At 44.6% G+C, this 15,783-nt stretch overlaps 1 protein-coding gene across 10 annotated transcripts in view; it reads left to right on the top strand.

The window, feature by feature from the left end:
- Positions 1-15,783, top strand: part of CREBRF (CREB3 regulatory factor) — a 28,950-nt gene that overhangs the window by 1,081 nt on the left and 12,086 nt on the right. For 3 of the 10 annotated variants that reach the window (XM_055811550.1, XM_055811557.1, XM_055811558.1), the window contains exons 2-5: positions 8,715-8,892; positions 9,896-10,021; positions 13,023-14,106; positions 14,626-14,727. In XM_055811550.1, coding sequence (XP_055667525.1) covers positions 8,884-8,892; positions 9,896-10,021; positions 13,023-14,106; positions 14,626-14,727 — 1,321 coding nt within the window. In that variant the 5' untranslated portion in view covers positions 8,715-8,883. Of the gene's footprint in view, positions 1-3,580; positions 6,237-8,714; positions 8,893-9,893; positions 10,022-10,612; positions 10,745-12,053; positions 12,159-13,022; positions 14,107-14,625; positions 14,728-15,783 lie in introns of those variants that run through there. The other 7 variants (XM_055811551.1, XM_055811552.1, XM_027778791.2 and 4 more) reach the window with 7 other exon arrangements.

Here is a 15,783-nt window from a genome sequence, read left to right on the forward strand (position 1 = left end):
CTTTTTATGTAACGGACCGGAGCGGGAGGGGGGGTACGAAGGCTCACTGGCGAACCGCAGCCCCGGCCGCTCGGGAAGGGGCTCCCCGCGGGCAGCGGGGGCTGCGCTCCGGGGGAGGCCGCGCCGACCGCCCCCGGCCCTCGCGTGGGCCGCAGGGCGGGGGCTGCCTCCCGCGGGGCAGGGAAGCCCTCCGCGCCCTCTCCGCCACGCCGGGGCCGGGGGCAGGCCGGCGCGGGCTCGCAGCGCCCCACAGGCGGGCGGACGCGGCTCGGCTGCGCTCGGGGGGGCCCGGGGCTGCGGCCGGTCCCCTCCGGAGCGGCGGAAGGGGGTTTGTTTACATGTCGCCTCACCCTAGCTTGAAAGGGCCGCTGGGCGGGTGAGCGGCGTGGGCGGCGGCGAATGGGAGCGCGCGTGGCTGAGGAGCGAGCCATTGAGCGGGCGGGGAGGGCGGGGCGGGGCGGTGGTGGCCGGGCTAGGCTGCGCTCCGCGCTGGCTGGCGGGGCGGCCATGTTGGTTGGGAGGTGTGTTAGTGGGTCAGGGGCGGGGGCGCGGTGTGGGCTGGGGCCGAGCTGCCCCTCCGAGAGCTGCTCCCTCCGAGAGCTGCCCCCTCCGAGAGCTGCCATGCCGCTGCCCGCGGGAGGGACGGGGGGCTGCAGCAGTGCCGCTGGCTGCTGGTACCTGCGGCCCCGTCTCTCCGGAGCGCTTTGCCTCCGGAGCCTGTCACTGCTGGGGGTCGGGCCGCCGGGGTCCGCAGGCGCGGCCGAAACCGGCCGGCAGCCGGTGACAGCCGGGGGTGGAGTCGGGCGGCTCCCGAACACAGGTGGTCCCGTTCCCCACCTCTGAGAGGAGACGGGCCACGTTCCTGCCGCCTGCTGTGCGCCAGTTCCCACAGACTGTGCTTATAAGACACCGGTAACTCCCCCGGGCCGCTCAGGAGCCGCCTCGGGTGCGCCTCCGGCGTTCGGTGTCTCCCCACACGGGCGCTGGGCACTTCTCCACGCCTGGATTAAGCTCACACAGGCTTCTGAGTGGGGGGGCAGCTCGCCAAACCCCCTCGTGTCACCAAGGGCCGAAGCCTGGACTTTTATTTCCCCCCCTGCCCCGAGGGTGAGTGTAGGAGCCCGCGGTTCGGTCGCTGAGGTGCAGCGTGGCCAGGCCAGCCCACGGGATTCCTCAGGGAATTGTCTGATGTAACCGATCAGATATCAAAGATAACTTCGCGACCAGCATTCACTGTGTCACACACGCTCCGGTATGAAACATGGGCTCTTTTTCAGGTTTCTCTACGTGACAGGCTGAAGTTTCAGTCGTTCAGCCAAACCAGCTGAAATGTTAACTTCTTGTTTAGAGTAAGCAAAATCTTTGTTGTTGCCACTTGAGGGTAACTTCTTGAAATCGGGTTCTGATACTGTCTTTCAAACACTTAAAATGTTTTGGAGTTGATGACAAAAAGGCCTTTGGCCTAAGGTCGCTTAACCAAGTGCTTCTGCATGGCCTTGTGGGGAGAGTTAATTGTTATTATTATGCCTGTGTTCTCATAGTAAGAATTACAGAGAGGCAGGCACAGGTGCTTTAGAAACTTGGCCGATTTTTATTGTTGGCAACTTAAATGAGAAGTCAGAAATTCTATGGGTAATACATTGGGTCATAGTTTTAGCAGGAAAGGTTTCTTGTAGAAATACCAATGTTCAGTGATAATACTTTCTAGAGGCGTGAATAATAAGGCAGAGACCTCATACAGTGCTTTGTAGCCAGTAGTTTACCTGAGCAAAGAAAGAATTGTTCTGGTTTTGATGGGAGATAAATCTGCAGCAAAGGTATCAAGCTGTTGAACATCCTCGCTGTGTTTTTTTAAATAATGAGAGTGGCAAAGAGCTTCTTGAAGGACAAAGGTTTGAAGTCCCTTCAGTGTTAGCAGGAATTAATTGGGTATAAATAGAAGCTTCTGTCCAGCTAATGGACTGGTACATAATGTGTGGCGCAAGTGAGGGAACACAGTGGTTTAGATTCGTATGACTTGCATGTCCATACTGTGTGCTTCGTGAAGCATTTGGTGCCTCATAAGAAGTGCTTGAAAGTTGGTATTGGCTTGAAAGTCAAACCAAAAGTTTTCTGAAAATCATACATTTTAAGGTGTAGACCTTGCTATAATAAATTGCCTGAATATATTATTACATATATATATTAAAAAATACTCCTGTTCTGAACTCTTACGTTGCAGTTTTTTGCTTTTTGGACTATTTTGACTGATGCGTTTTTCTGATTTGTTGCTGACTTTGAAGTATGGTGTACTGGTAACCAATTTCTAACCAAAGTATAACAAAGCATAATCTTACAGTATGAAGAGTAGACTAGATCGTACCATTCTCTTCATCATAAGAGGGTTTTTTCTGAGAACTTTAGAATTATTTTTTTTTCTTACCTTGAAAGACTTTGCACTGTTAGAAAAAAATACAGAAGCGCGTGTCATGTAGGAATGCAGAATATTGCTGGAGACTGTAAGCTAAATTGTTGTCTAGTTTTGCTTTTGTTTTCTGTCTTTGCTTTGGCCACATTCTGCCTCAGGGGAAGTCTCTGGCTCAGAAAAAGATCAACTCCCCTAACTCTACGATGGCATTTTAATAAAGATTTATGCAATTCATATTTTAACAATAAAAACTGTTTAAATTTAGTGTGTTAATATAGTTCTAATAAGTTTAACACACTGCATGTCCCACTCTTGGCACTAAAATAATAATAAAATCTCAGTCTTTGCTCCACAATGTACAGAAAAGGTAGCACTTCTAGTAGAAATATGTTATTCTGTGCATAGTCGTTATAAAATATGTAGATGCAATACGTTGTTTGTTGGATAAAAAAAAACCTAAACTTTTTTTTTTTCTGCCTCTTGCATGATGATCAGTTATTGGCATCTGCCTGTTTGCTTATGCAGTTGCACTGAAGTAGAATACCCCCCAAAGCTGGGTAGAAGGCATTGAGGTGTAGGGGTATTCGTTCAGACAAAGAATGTAGTGCTGTATTCTTTTTGGTAATTCATCAGCTCTTTCACCTCAGGTGAAAGCATGTGTGATTGGAGACCAGAGCTTCTGTTTAGTGGTATCACTTCCAGATATTGAAGTTCATCTGCTGTGAGCAAGTAGGATCAGAAGAATAATTGGTGGGGGAGGCCAGCAGAGAAAAAGGAACAAAGACAGGGAAGTAGCAGTTCCTTCTCCTGAAGGGAAGAGGATTGAAAGAAGTGAAACAGTCTTCATATCCTTAGTTCTTTTACATGGCAATGCTCCATCAGACTTAGGGTCTGGGTGTCTTAAGCAGGTGTTGTTTGCTCTTCAGGGTAAAGAGAGCAAAAGGCATAGTGTCTTAGATGCTTATGCTGGCATTTTAGTACAAATACATCGCTGAGAAGGTAGAGGGAGTTGGCTTCTTTGGATGAGCAGGTGAATGAGGCTACTGTTGGTGGAAGCAGGGAAGACCTCCTACAAGAGCTGACCTGCTACAAAAAAAAAAAAAAACACCAAACGCAAAACCCAACAACAAACAAAACGAACAAAAAAGAAAGGGGGAAAAAAAGGGGGGGGGGGGGGGGGAAACCCCAGAAAAGAAAACTTATTGTCTTTGTGGTGAGGAGAAAAGTACAGTAATTTTTCAAAGGCTGGCTGATAATTGAAGATTCATGTAGAAGGAAGAAAAAAACCTTGATAGTAAGTTCTGCACTTGAAGACTGCATTGAGCAAAGTTTGTTCTGTAATACAAAACAGTCACAAACTGGAAGGAAAAAAAGGTTTAAGTGTAGAACTTCTTGCATCTCTAACTGTAGTACTTCATAAAATGTCCAGATACAGCAAACGCTACATAATGGTTCTTTTAAAATATGTGGTATAGGTTTTGTACATTCTCTGAAATTCTGAATTTGGCATTTTGAATGTTTTAGCCTGAGTTTCTAGGTTTATCATTGGCAAGCTCTTGTGACATGCTATTTTTTTCTCTGCATCAAAAATGTAACTTCGACAAACTGTACGATGCAGGCACCATCATGAAAAGTGTAATTGTTCGTGTAATGTATTTATAACAGGCATTTAGCTGCTGTGATAATAAGCACTGTACAATCAGCAGAATGGTATAGCGATGCTCTGTGTGCTTTTCAAATGGTACAAAATACACATCTGAATTGAGACAGAAATAGCAGCTTTAGTTACAGCTACAGTACAAATGATTCATACAGGTGACTGAGGGAGATTTCAGAGTTGTCAAGCTGAAAGCTGGCAGTTTAGTTTTTTCTCTTATAGGGGCTTCTTTGGAGATAATGTATTGTCACAGAAGGGTGGTTTACTAGTCTAGGGAAGCGGCACGTGCATGGTAACTGCCGTGCGTCCCTTTAATGCTGCACAGTTTGAGTTTAGGTCCTGCTGCCTGCCAATTTAAATGTACTGCTGCGTCAGTGATGTCATGTAATAAGCCTGCTACTGGATTGTTTGAAGTTTGGTCTTCCCAGGTGTCTTGGGACCACTGTTAAACTACTGTAAATGCACATTTCCAAAAAGTAAATGTAAATGCAGAGGATTTTTTCATTAGGATTTGTCTCTGTAAAGCAGGTTTTGGTTGCTTATTGATGACTGATGGGGATTTTAACCAATGCATATATACATGCCTCCATCAGTACCCCAAATTCTTAAATGTTAGATGAACATAGCAGTTCCTGAGATGTCTTGCCTTTCTCACCAAGTGAACAAGCAAGCCTCCCAGGAGCAGGGCGCAGCTCTGTACTGATGTGACTCAAGAATCTGCAGACACGGAACCAGCTCAGGGACTGGCTCCTTAATCACCTTAATCTGATTTAACTGCAGGCTGCTGCCAAAAGGAGTGGCGGCACCCTGCCCGGTGCCTCGGGCTGTATATTCCACCTGCGATTCAGTTGTGAAGCAAATGCAGGATTTCTTAACCTCTTATCTCTGCATTTGGGAAGGGCTGATGTAAGGCATTAATGAAAATTGTCATGAAGTAGAAATTCCTGCTATGTTTATCTTCAGTAATTCTTATACCGCTATTCTTGAGCTGTGCCACAGATCTTTCAGTTCATTCAAATCTGTATTCATTATAGATAACGTAACAACTGTACTAATCTGTTCTAACTCAGTCTTGGGCTGAGACTGCCAATAATAAATTCTGTAAAAACGGGACTTCAGCTGCAGTCTACAGAGTTAATTTCCTTCACAGTGAGTTCAGATTTTACATCTGTGCTTCCGTGTGTGTCATTGACTTCTGCTTTACATCTTTATTTACCAGTTCATGAAAAAATACTGGTAGTTAAATGTGAACACCAGTCTTTTAATGAAGATTCTTGATGATTCTGAAAAATTTAGAAACCAGTGGGAAGTGGGTCTGCTTTGTTGGGAGCATGAAGCATGCCTAGATTGGGCAGCTCCCTGAGGCAGTGTCTTTCTTTTTATGGCTTCACCATGTTTCCCCTCTCCACAGAGCTATCAAGAAGAATCTTATGTTGTAGAATACTTGAATAGACCCTAATGGGATTCAAATCACATTTAAATAATAATATTATAAAATGTCAAGAATGAAATATAATTACAGGAACAATCAGATTAGCTGATACACTGCTTTGACCCCAGAGGACGTGCACTGTCATTCTTAAATGGTGCTATAACTTTATAGCTAAAAGATCACTCCAGTCTTTGAGATGTTGAAAATATTTTTAACATTTAATGTCTGTTTTGAGGGGTTTTAAATAAATAATTCTAAAGCCCCCTGGTCACGACACTTGGAAGCATTGGTTGGTTGAAATCAGTGTCAGTACAGGTTAAGTTTCTCCCCTCTTTCCTAGCTGTGTATGAAACACAGTGGAATGGCTTGAGGAATTCCCCCTCCCTGGCAGTGCGTGGGGCCAGGCTGGATGGGGCTCTGAGCACCCTGCCCTGGTGGAAGGTGTCCCTGCCCGTGGCGGGGGGTGGGGTGGGAACTAGATGGTCTTTCAGGTCCCTTCCAACCCAACCCATTCTGTGGTTCTACGAAGTAAGTGTTCTAACAAAACCCTAACAAAGAATAGCTGGCCAGGAAGCAGCAAACATCTCCTTTCTGTTCTCTTAACGTCATGCAGTAGCAGGACTTTGACAGTCTCCCGTGTGAATGCTGTGGTGGTGTTCTTGGTGTTGATGTCAAAAGTATTAATCTGATGTTCTGTTGAAAAAGGCATCGATCTCTGCTGTTCTCATATGGAGAGTAAGGTACTAAGGTGTTAAAGACTATATCCTTCTTGCCTCTTCCTTAGCATAGGAGAACATAGTTTATTTAAGAACAAGCCCTTTCTCCTAGATCAGATGAGCCTGAAAAGTGAATTAGTCATTCATGCCACATGTAACAACACAGGAAGGACTAGTTCTGCTGCAGTGTGGCCTTTGTGGGGTGAAGGGAGATGGAGGTTGTTGAGACACGTTGCCCTGGGGCACAAACTTAAGTTTAAATGTATTTATCCTAAAACTTTAGGATAAGGAAAAAGAGTTCCCTGGAAATTTTAGAGCAGAAAGAAAATTTTCTCAGAAGGGGCTGGCCCTGAATTGACACAGGGCCTTACAAGAAATGTCTTGCTTTGGCAGTGGTAGCATGGTTTTACTGAGAACATGTGTGTAACTGGGGTTGTAATTGTTCTTTATATTCTAGCTATTATTTGAAAATCAGTATGTTTTGATAAGTAAAGACTTTTTTGTATAGTTTCTCTTTTTACCACAATCTGATGGTGTATATGCTGAATTTAACAAAATAGTTGTATCTTAAAGGAGGAATAAGTGCAGGGATGGTGTCATGTGCTGGTGAGAGCAGGGTTCTGAGCGTAGCTCTGCTGTAGAAGAACACTTCTACTTGGCTATTTGTTTTTCAAAACAAGCAAATAAACACAGCCTGAACAAATTGCACCAAAGTCCGACTTAGGAGCAATGCTGAGTGAAGAATTTTGCTCAAAGAAACAAATAGTTTTTAACTGATGTTGTGGTTTAAACCCAGCCAGCAGCTAAGCCCCACGCAGCCACTCGCCCACTCCCTCCTGCTGGGATGGGGGAGAGAATTGGAAGGGTAAAAGTGATAAAACTTGTGGGTTGAGATAAAGACAGTTTAACAGGTAAAACAAAAGTCATATGCACAAGCAAAGGAAAGCAAGGAATGCATTTATCGCTTGCCATGGGCAGGCAAGTGTTCAGCCATCCCCAGGAAAGCAGGGATTCACCACACAGTTGCTTGGGAAGGCAAATGGCATCACTCCAAATGTCCCCCCCCGCCCTTCTTCTTCCCCAGCTCTTTATTGCCGAGCATGACGCCATGTGGTGTGGAATAGCCCTTTGGTCAGTTGGGGTCAGCTGTGCCAGCTGTGTCCCCTCGCAACTCCTTGTGCCCCCCCCCATCCTCCTCGGGGGGCGGGAGGCAGCAAAGCCCTTGGCTCCGGGTAAGCGCTGCTCAGTGGCAACTAAAACATCCCTGTGTTACCAGCACTGGTTTCTGCACAAATCCAAAACATAGCCCCATACCAGCTACTGTGAAGAAAACTAACTCTCTTCCAACCAAAACCAGCACAACTGGTAATGCTGAAAAACTGTACACGTATGATGATTCAGGTTTTTGATTATGCCCCTCTAATGCTGCTATTTTGTTAAAGAGGCTTTTTATATAAGGGTAGGGATCCTGCAGGCAAGCAAGACAGAAAGCAGCATCCCTGAAGACAGTGTAGTTACATTACATACTAAGGTTTCATACCATTAATGATTTTTTTTAATTGGTTTTCATATAACATTGTTCTTTTTTTACTTCCTGTTACTTTTTGTAAGTCTTTTGTCATACTCTTAGTGTAGGTATAGTTCCTGATGTTTGTGCTAAGGTGCTTGCTTTTCTATAGTTCATTTTTTCCTTACATTGTGTAAGAATGCAGGATTAAGCAGGGTATGAGGCTCAGAAAAATAGATATAAACTGAAGTAGCAGCGGGTCTATAGAAACTACTAAACTGTTAAAATTACTAATAGATAAATTGGACCAATTTGAACATGTGCCTTGAAATTAATAGAGAAAATATTTTATTAAGCAGCTCTGAATTTGGCACAATTTTTAGTTTGTTCTATTAGGGAAGTCTATGTCTTCCCTTCCTCTGCTGCTGGGCGGTGAGCGTGCTTGCTGTAATCCCTCTGCCACTAGATGTTGCTGTATGAGTGATTGATACAATCTTATCTGATGCTGGATGGATTAATAATATTTTAAGCAAAGGAAGAGATCCAGCTGAAACAGTATTACTGCCTATTCCAAAATAAGTATTTTGAGACGTTTGCCTGAGACATTTTTAGATTTTATTGGCTCTTTTATATTAGTCATAAAGATTGTTTCTCTCTTGTATACCCAGCAGTACGCTAGGCGTCATTTCCAATTAGGCAGACTTTTCTTTTCATATGTCTGTAGAGCTCGTGGCCTTGGTAGTGAGGAAAAAAGGCAACAAAATGTAACTCAGCCAAAAAGGTTTTTGCAGGAACTCTGCTCTGTAGCATCTGTGGCTTTTCATTTGATGAAAGATGGCAGGGGAATAAAATTGCTATATATTCCAGCATGAAGAATAATCACTTTTCAGGGGAAATTTTTGTCTTTACTTCACTTTGGCTGTTTTTTAAGCACTACCTCTTTGGTGAAGGATTACTTACCCTCCTTGGGGCTTTGCTGTGTTTATTCTACACAGAAGTCTACAAATAGAAGAGCTCCATCAGGGTGAACTGCAGTTATCCTAAGGAAAAAATTCATTGCACAGATTGTGTAAACTTACTGAGACCGAAGTAAAGCTGGAAAGGAAGCTACTAGTGCATAAAACAAGAAGTTTGGAATTGGATTTGGGGAATCTGGGCTTGGAAATGCCTCAGGTAAGTCTGTTACGGTTTTGTTGGCTTCTGTAAATAATTTTTGCTTCATTATTTAAAAAAAAAAAAAAAAGATTAAGAGTAAATTTGATTGGTGTTACTGGGGAGAATGTATAAGATATTAAATGGTTTATATTTTTTAGTGTCTCAGTAGTGTCTATGGTGGAAGCTATGTTGCTGCTCTTGGTACTGTATTTGTTCACACAGCAAGATTCAGCAAAGTTGTCTTGATTAGGGTGGATGCCTGGAGAGCAGCCTTTTATTACTGCAGTGATTCACACATCAGCACACTGAATGACTTTCAGCAGTACAGTGTTTCTCCCTTCCCAGCCCTCAGGGCAAGTGTGTCTAGAAGAGAAATAGAGGTCTGGAATTAAATCTAGCAGAAAGCCTTGCTGCCCATTCCCTGTGTGCCCAGTCATCCTGCGTAATGTTTTCTTGCAAAGTTCCACTTCATTCTCAAGGGCTATGACACTCTTGATTTAGTTGTAATAAATTTTGCTTTTGTATGATCTCAGGTGGAAGTTTCATGAATCCTAATGGTTCTAAAAGCAGTCAACACTGCTTTAGTACAGAATGGTTTGTATTGGGGTGAAGGCCTTCTGAGTGTGTTAGTGCCTATTGATAATCGCAGATCTTGCCAGGACTCACTCCTCTTCTACAAGTGCTAACATATTCCTAAGCTTGGCAAATGCATGAGAATTTCAAACCAACAGAAAAGAGTGAATGAGCAATGCTCTTGCAGCTGCATGATGAATAGAAATGTGACCTTTAATCAAAGAGCTGCATGTTGTTAGCTGCTCTTAAAGCATTCTCTCACTCTGAGAAATGGAGTTTCTCCATCTCCAAAAAACACCTTTACTTGTGTAGGTAAAAACATTCCAGATGCAAGCATAGCACAATTTCGGGGACTTGGATGAAATGGCAATACTCTTTATGCTTTGTTGAAGAAAAGAATACGCCTTTTTCTAGCATGCTTCAAATGTCAGTGTCAATTTTGTTGTAGCCCAGTGTGAGTGGAATGGACCCTCCTTTTGGGGATGCCTTTCGGAGCCATGTGTTTTCAGAGCAGACTCTGATGAGCACAGATCTCTTGGCAAGCAGTTCAGATCCAGACTTCATGTATGAACTGGTAGGTCATCTTTCTGTGAGTCTATTAATTTCCTCTCCTTGACTAATACCCTAGTTCATGTAGTAGTTAAAGGGTTATTTATTACAAGATTATTCATTACTGCTAGCTGCTGATGAGGGAAGAACATAACCGCTTGTCCAGCAAATGTAATGCTTCCTCAGTAGGCACTTGTTAAAGCTGGTCATCAGGAGAGGCTTGATAGACAAGTTGCATGAGACTCTGCTTTACAATCTTTTCTGCAAGAGTAACTATATGCTACTTCACCCAAGCTGTGGAGGCAGGGTAAGCAAAATAAAAATTGACTCTACTTATACGATGTTCTTTTCCCCCTGCCACCACATCAAGGGAGAAAGGTAGCTCATAGCTGTTAATTGATCATGTTAGAATGAGGTTTTCCAGGGGCTGGTAACCTTGAGCATATTGTGTTAGGTACACAGCAAAGATAACGTAGCTTAATAGGGACTAGAACAGCTTGCCTGTGATGTCTTCCATGTTTTAAATACATGGATATGGGTACCAGTCAAGTTCTGATGACCAGGTGAATTGCAAAAGCAGAAAAAGAATTGAGCAGCGTTTGACTTCTACCTTTAGCAATTTCTTTAGAACCTGATAGCCTTCTGTGATGGAATGCCTAGCTGGGTAGATGAGGGGAGAGCAGTGGATATAGTCGACCTTGACTTCATTCAGCAAGTCTTCTGACACTGTCCTGCGACATCCTCATAGGTAAGCTCAGGAAGTGTGAGTTAGACAAGTGGACGGTGAGGTGGATTGAGACCTGGCTGAATGGCAGAGCTCAAAGGGTTGTGATCAGTGGTGCAGAGTCTGGTTAGAGGCCTGTAGCTTGTGGTGTTCCCCAGGGATCAGTGTGGGGTCCAGTCCTGTTCAACTTATTCATGAATGACTGTTATGGTTTGACCTTGGATGGACACCAGGTGCCCACCAAAGTCACTCTATCACTCTGAACCCTCAACTGAACAGGGGAGAGAAAAAATACAACAAAAAGCTTGTGGGTCAAGATAAGGACAGGGACATCACTGAGCAATGACTCTCACGGGCAAAACAGACTTGATTTGGGGAAATTAGTTTAATTTATTACCATTCTAATCAGAGTAGGATAATGAGAAATAAACCCAAAACTTAAAAGCACCTACCACCCACCCCTCCCTTCTTCCCAGGCTCAACTTCACTCCCAGTTTTCTCTACCTCCTCCCTGCCAGCAGTGCAGGGGGATGGAAAATGGGGGTTGTGGTCATTTCATTACACATTGTCTCTGTCACTCCTTCCTCCTCTGGGGGTGGACTCCTCACACACTTTCCCTGTTCCAGCATGGGGTCCCTCCCATGGGAGACGGTTTTCCACAAACTTCTCCAATGTGAGTCCTTCCCACGGGCTACAGTTCTTTGCATTCTGCTCCAGCATGGGTCCCTTACACGAGTTGCAGTCCTTCAGAAACAGATTGTTCCAGCCTGGGTCCCCTACAGGGTCACAAGTCCTGCCAGGAGCCTGCTCTAGCACAGGCTTCCCACAGGGTCACAGCCTCCTTTGGATGCATCTGCCTGCTCCAGAGTGGGGTCCTCCATGGGCTGCAGGTGGACATCTGGGTCTCCATGGGCTGAGGGGCACAGCTTGCCTCACCATAGTCTTCACCACAGGCAGCCAGGGAGACTCTGCTCCAGCACCTGGAGCACCTCCTCCCTCTCCTTCTTCACTGACCTGGGTGTCTGCAGAGTTACTGCTCTCATGTATTCTCACTCCTCTCTCCAACTGCAATTTTGTTGTGCAGGTTTTTCCCCCACCTTCTTAAATATATTATCCCAGAGGTGCTGCCGCGCTCACTGATGGGCTCGGCCTTGGGCAGTAGCGGGTCTGTCTTGGAGCTGGCTGGGACTGGCTCCATTGGGCATGAGGGAAGCTTCTGGCAGCTTCTCGCAGAACCCACCCCTGTAGCCCCCCCACTACCAAAGCCTTGCCATGCAAACCCAATACATGATGAAGGGACAGTGTCCCCTCAGCAAGCTTCCTGATGATACAGAACCGGGAGGAGTGGCTGATACCCCAGGAGGCTGCACTGCCATTCAGCGAGACCTGGACAGGCTGGAGAGTTGGGCAGAGAGGAACCCAATGAAGTTCAGCAAAGGCAAGTCAAAGGTCCTGCACCTGGGGAGGAACAGCCCTGTGGAGGCAGCTCTGCGGAGAAGGACCTGGGAGGTCTGGTGGGCAGCCAGTCGCCCGTGGGCCAGCAGTGTGCCCGGGTGGCCAAGGCCAGTGGTGTCCCGGGGTCATTAGGAGCAGCGAGGCCAGCAGGGGCAGGGAGGTGATCCTCCCCCTCTGCTCTGCCCTGGTGAGGCCACATCTGGAGTGCTGTGTCCAGTGCTGGGCTCCCCAGTTCCAGAGACAGGGAACTGCTGGAGAGGCGCCAGCGGAGGCTACAAGGATGATCAGGGGACTGGAGCATCTCCCTTGTGGGGAAAGGCTGGGAGAGCTGGGCCTGTGTAGCCTGGAGAAGAGCAGACTGAGAGGGGATCTTACCAAGGGCTACAAATATCTTCAGGGCAAGTGTTAAGAGGCCAGGCCAGGCTCTTTTCAGTGGTGCCCAGTGACAGGACCAGGGGCAATGGGCACACAGTGCAACACAAGAAGTTCCATCTGAAAAGGAACAGGCTGCCCAGGGAGGCTGTGGGGTCTCCTTCTCCAGAGACATTCAAAACCCACCTGGACGTGACCCTGTGCAGCCTGCCCTAGGTGACCCTGCTTGAGCAGGGGGTTGGACTGGATGATCTCCAGAGGTCCCTTCCAACCCCGACCAGTCTATGATCTGCTGGTGAAGCGCAGAAGCTGAACATCATTCTGACCCTCAAAAGAAGCTTTTAGTTGAAACTTGAGGTGTCTTTGTACATTGTTACTCTATTACACTTCACTGGAATTAAGTTCACCATACTAAAGAGAGGCAGAGATGATTGATACTTTTTTTGTATTAATTTTTAACTTTTCTTATGCATAGGACAGAGAAATGGACTATCAGCAAAGCTCCAGAGACAACTTACTTTCAATGGAGGACTGCAAAGACCTTGAGAACTTGGAGTCTTTTACGGACATCCTGGACAAAGAAGCTGCTCTCACCTCAAAGTGGGAGCAGTGGGACACCTACTGTGAAGACTTAACTAAGTACACTAAATTAACCAGCTGTGACATCTGGGGAACAAAAGAGGTGGATTACTTGGGCCTTGATGACTTTTCAAGCCCATACCAAGATGAAGAGGTGATAAGCAAAACACCAACACTGGCTCAGCTTAACAGTGAGGACTCCCAACCTGTTTCTGATTCACTCTACTACCCTGATTTGCTCTTTAGTGTAAAACAAAACCCTTTAAATTCTTTGTTACCTGGCAAAAAGATTGCAACCAGAGCAGCAGCCCCAGTCTGTTCTTCCAAGAACATTCAGGCTGAGGCACCTTTGTCGGACTGTGTTCAGAAGGCAAGCAAACCTGCAACTCAGCCTGCTTCCAGTACGCAAATCATGGTGAAGACTAATGTGTACAATAATGAAAAGGTGAACATTCATGTTGAATGTAAAGACTATGTTAAAAAGGCAAAAGTAAAGATCAATCCTTTACCACAGAGCAGACCAGTGCTGAGCCAGACGCATGCTGATGCAGCAAAGGAGAACACCTGTTATTGTGGTGCTGTAGCAAAGAGACAAGAAAGAAGAGGAATAGAGTCTCCGCATAGTCACAGTACACCTCCTATTTTGCCTTTTAAAGAGACTCAAGAACTGCTCCTCAGTCCACCCCAGGAAACCCCAGGGCTTATTGTGGGGGAGAGCAGTCTTTCTGCCAGCACATCAGTGTCAGATTCTTCACAGAAGAAAGAAGAGCACAACTATTCTCTTTTCGTAACAGACAGTTTGGGTGAGCAGTCAGCCAAAGGAGACCCTGAGGAAGATGAGGATGATGAAGACGATATTGAAGATGAGGACCATGATGAAGGATTTGGCAGTGAGCATGAGCTGTCTGAAAATGATGAGGAGGAGGAAGATTATGAGGATGATAAAGATGACGACATCAGTGATACTTTCTCAGAACCAGGTACCAGCAACGTTGGGCTTTATTAACAGAGGTTAATGGATTTGTCTGCCAAGTGGGAAAGAATGCTTTTGAATGCTTTATAGTTACAGATGAGCAACACTGATCTTAACTTACAAACTTTCATCCCAGATTTTCTAAGTGCTTTGCAAAATATAATTAATGAAAACTATACAAGGTCTTTATTGCCCTGTTTCAAGCAAAACTGCATAAACTGTGGTCATGCAACAAAAATAATGAGAGAATACAGGAAACCTAGCTTGTAGCCTAAGGTTGTAGAGCAACTACCTGCAGTTGTTGTCTTTTTTTTTTTTTTTGTGGCTTGATGATAGGATGTGCAGAGCTTTCTAGTGTTTCAGTAGGTTGCTGCTTTGGATTTATCAGGGCTGTAGCTCTTGACAGCTGGTATGAAATCATAGCCTGAGTGAAACTACTCAAGTCCTACTGTAGGTATAGTTTTCCACAGAATCCGAAGAATACCTACCACTGAAACTAATCAAACCGTTTCTTGGTGGTTTTCAGCAGTAACACTTAGTGGGTCTTCAAAGGATACTGAATTCCTCTCTTCTGCATGTAGAAATGGAGCCCTAACAACAGAAATAAGAACTAACCTTCACCTAGAAGGTAACGAAGCGGTAACATTGTGTAAAACTAAAATCTGAAGTGAAAGGGACAGGACTGTAACCAACCTCATTAGTCTCTTTGTAGAAAGTATTAAAATATTCACATTTTATAAATGCTTTGTAATAGAGTATAAGAATTAAGGTATTCAGACATTTGGCAGTAATGTAACTTCAAGGGGGAAAGCAGCTGAAATTTTGCCTTTTTAAAAACAGCAGCTTCCCTAAAGCTTGTCAGTGTTTGTCATAATGAACTCTCAGATTAGATTATTTTTTTAAGTGGATTTCCTGAGTTGGCATTAAACTTGTCAAGCATTATGCCCTTTATGTTACTTTTACATGTACATAACACATTTTTATTAGCATTTTAAGATTCTCTTCCATGTACATAACACATTTTTATTAGCATTTTAAGATTCTCTTCCTCCCTTCTTCTGAATTGAGCTCCCTCTACTTTTGGGGGCTTTGAGTAGCTATTACAGCTCTGCAATGATTGCTGTACTGCACAGTGCCTTGCAGCCCACGGAGGCTTGTTGCACAGAAAAAGCCTGGTACCCTTGAAAAAGGGTTGTCGTATTAAAATTCTGGGATTTCCGTTGGTGGAATTACATTAACTGTTTGCCATTTGTTCGAATTGTAGTGACAAGCAATTGCTCTCGCCTTCTAAATACAACTACATTGTGCGGTACAGTAACTGAAGCACTTGTACCTTTCTACAACTTGAAGTGAATGAAGCCATTCACCTCAAGTATGGCGATACTATGTTTCATGATATGTTTTGATTATATTAGAAGGTGATGTCTCCAGGTATTTTAATTATGTCCGTCTTGTACTTTGTGTTGCTTTTTTGCCTTTAGAATAAAGGTAAATACTAGGCATAAAGTTTCTAAAAACAGGCATGGCATGGGAAGATTTAACTTTCCATAGTACTAAAAGCAAAATCAGTTGATAAATTTAGAGTGAAGATGTAATTTACTGAAAGGACAAAAAATTATCAGTTATTGCTGGCCCTCTGATGTATTTTATACAGTTTGCTTTTGTTTGTTCTTCATGTATGGGT

The sequence above is a fragment of the Falco peregrinus genome, chromosome 8 (genome assembly GCF_023634155.1).
Source record: "Falco peregrinus isolate bFalPer1 chromosome 8, bFalPer1.pri, whole genome shotgun sequence".
NCBI lineage: Eukaryota > Metazoa > Chordata > Aves > Falconiformes > Falconidae > Falco > Falco peregrinus.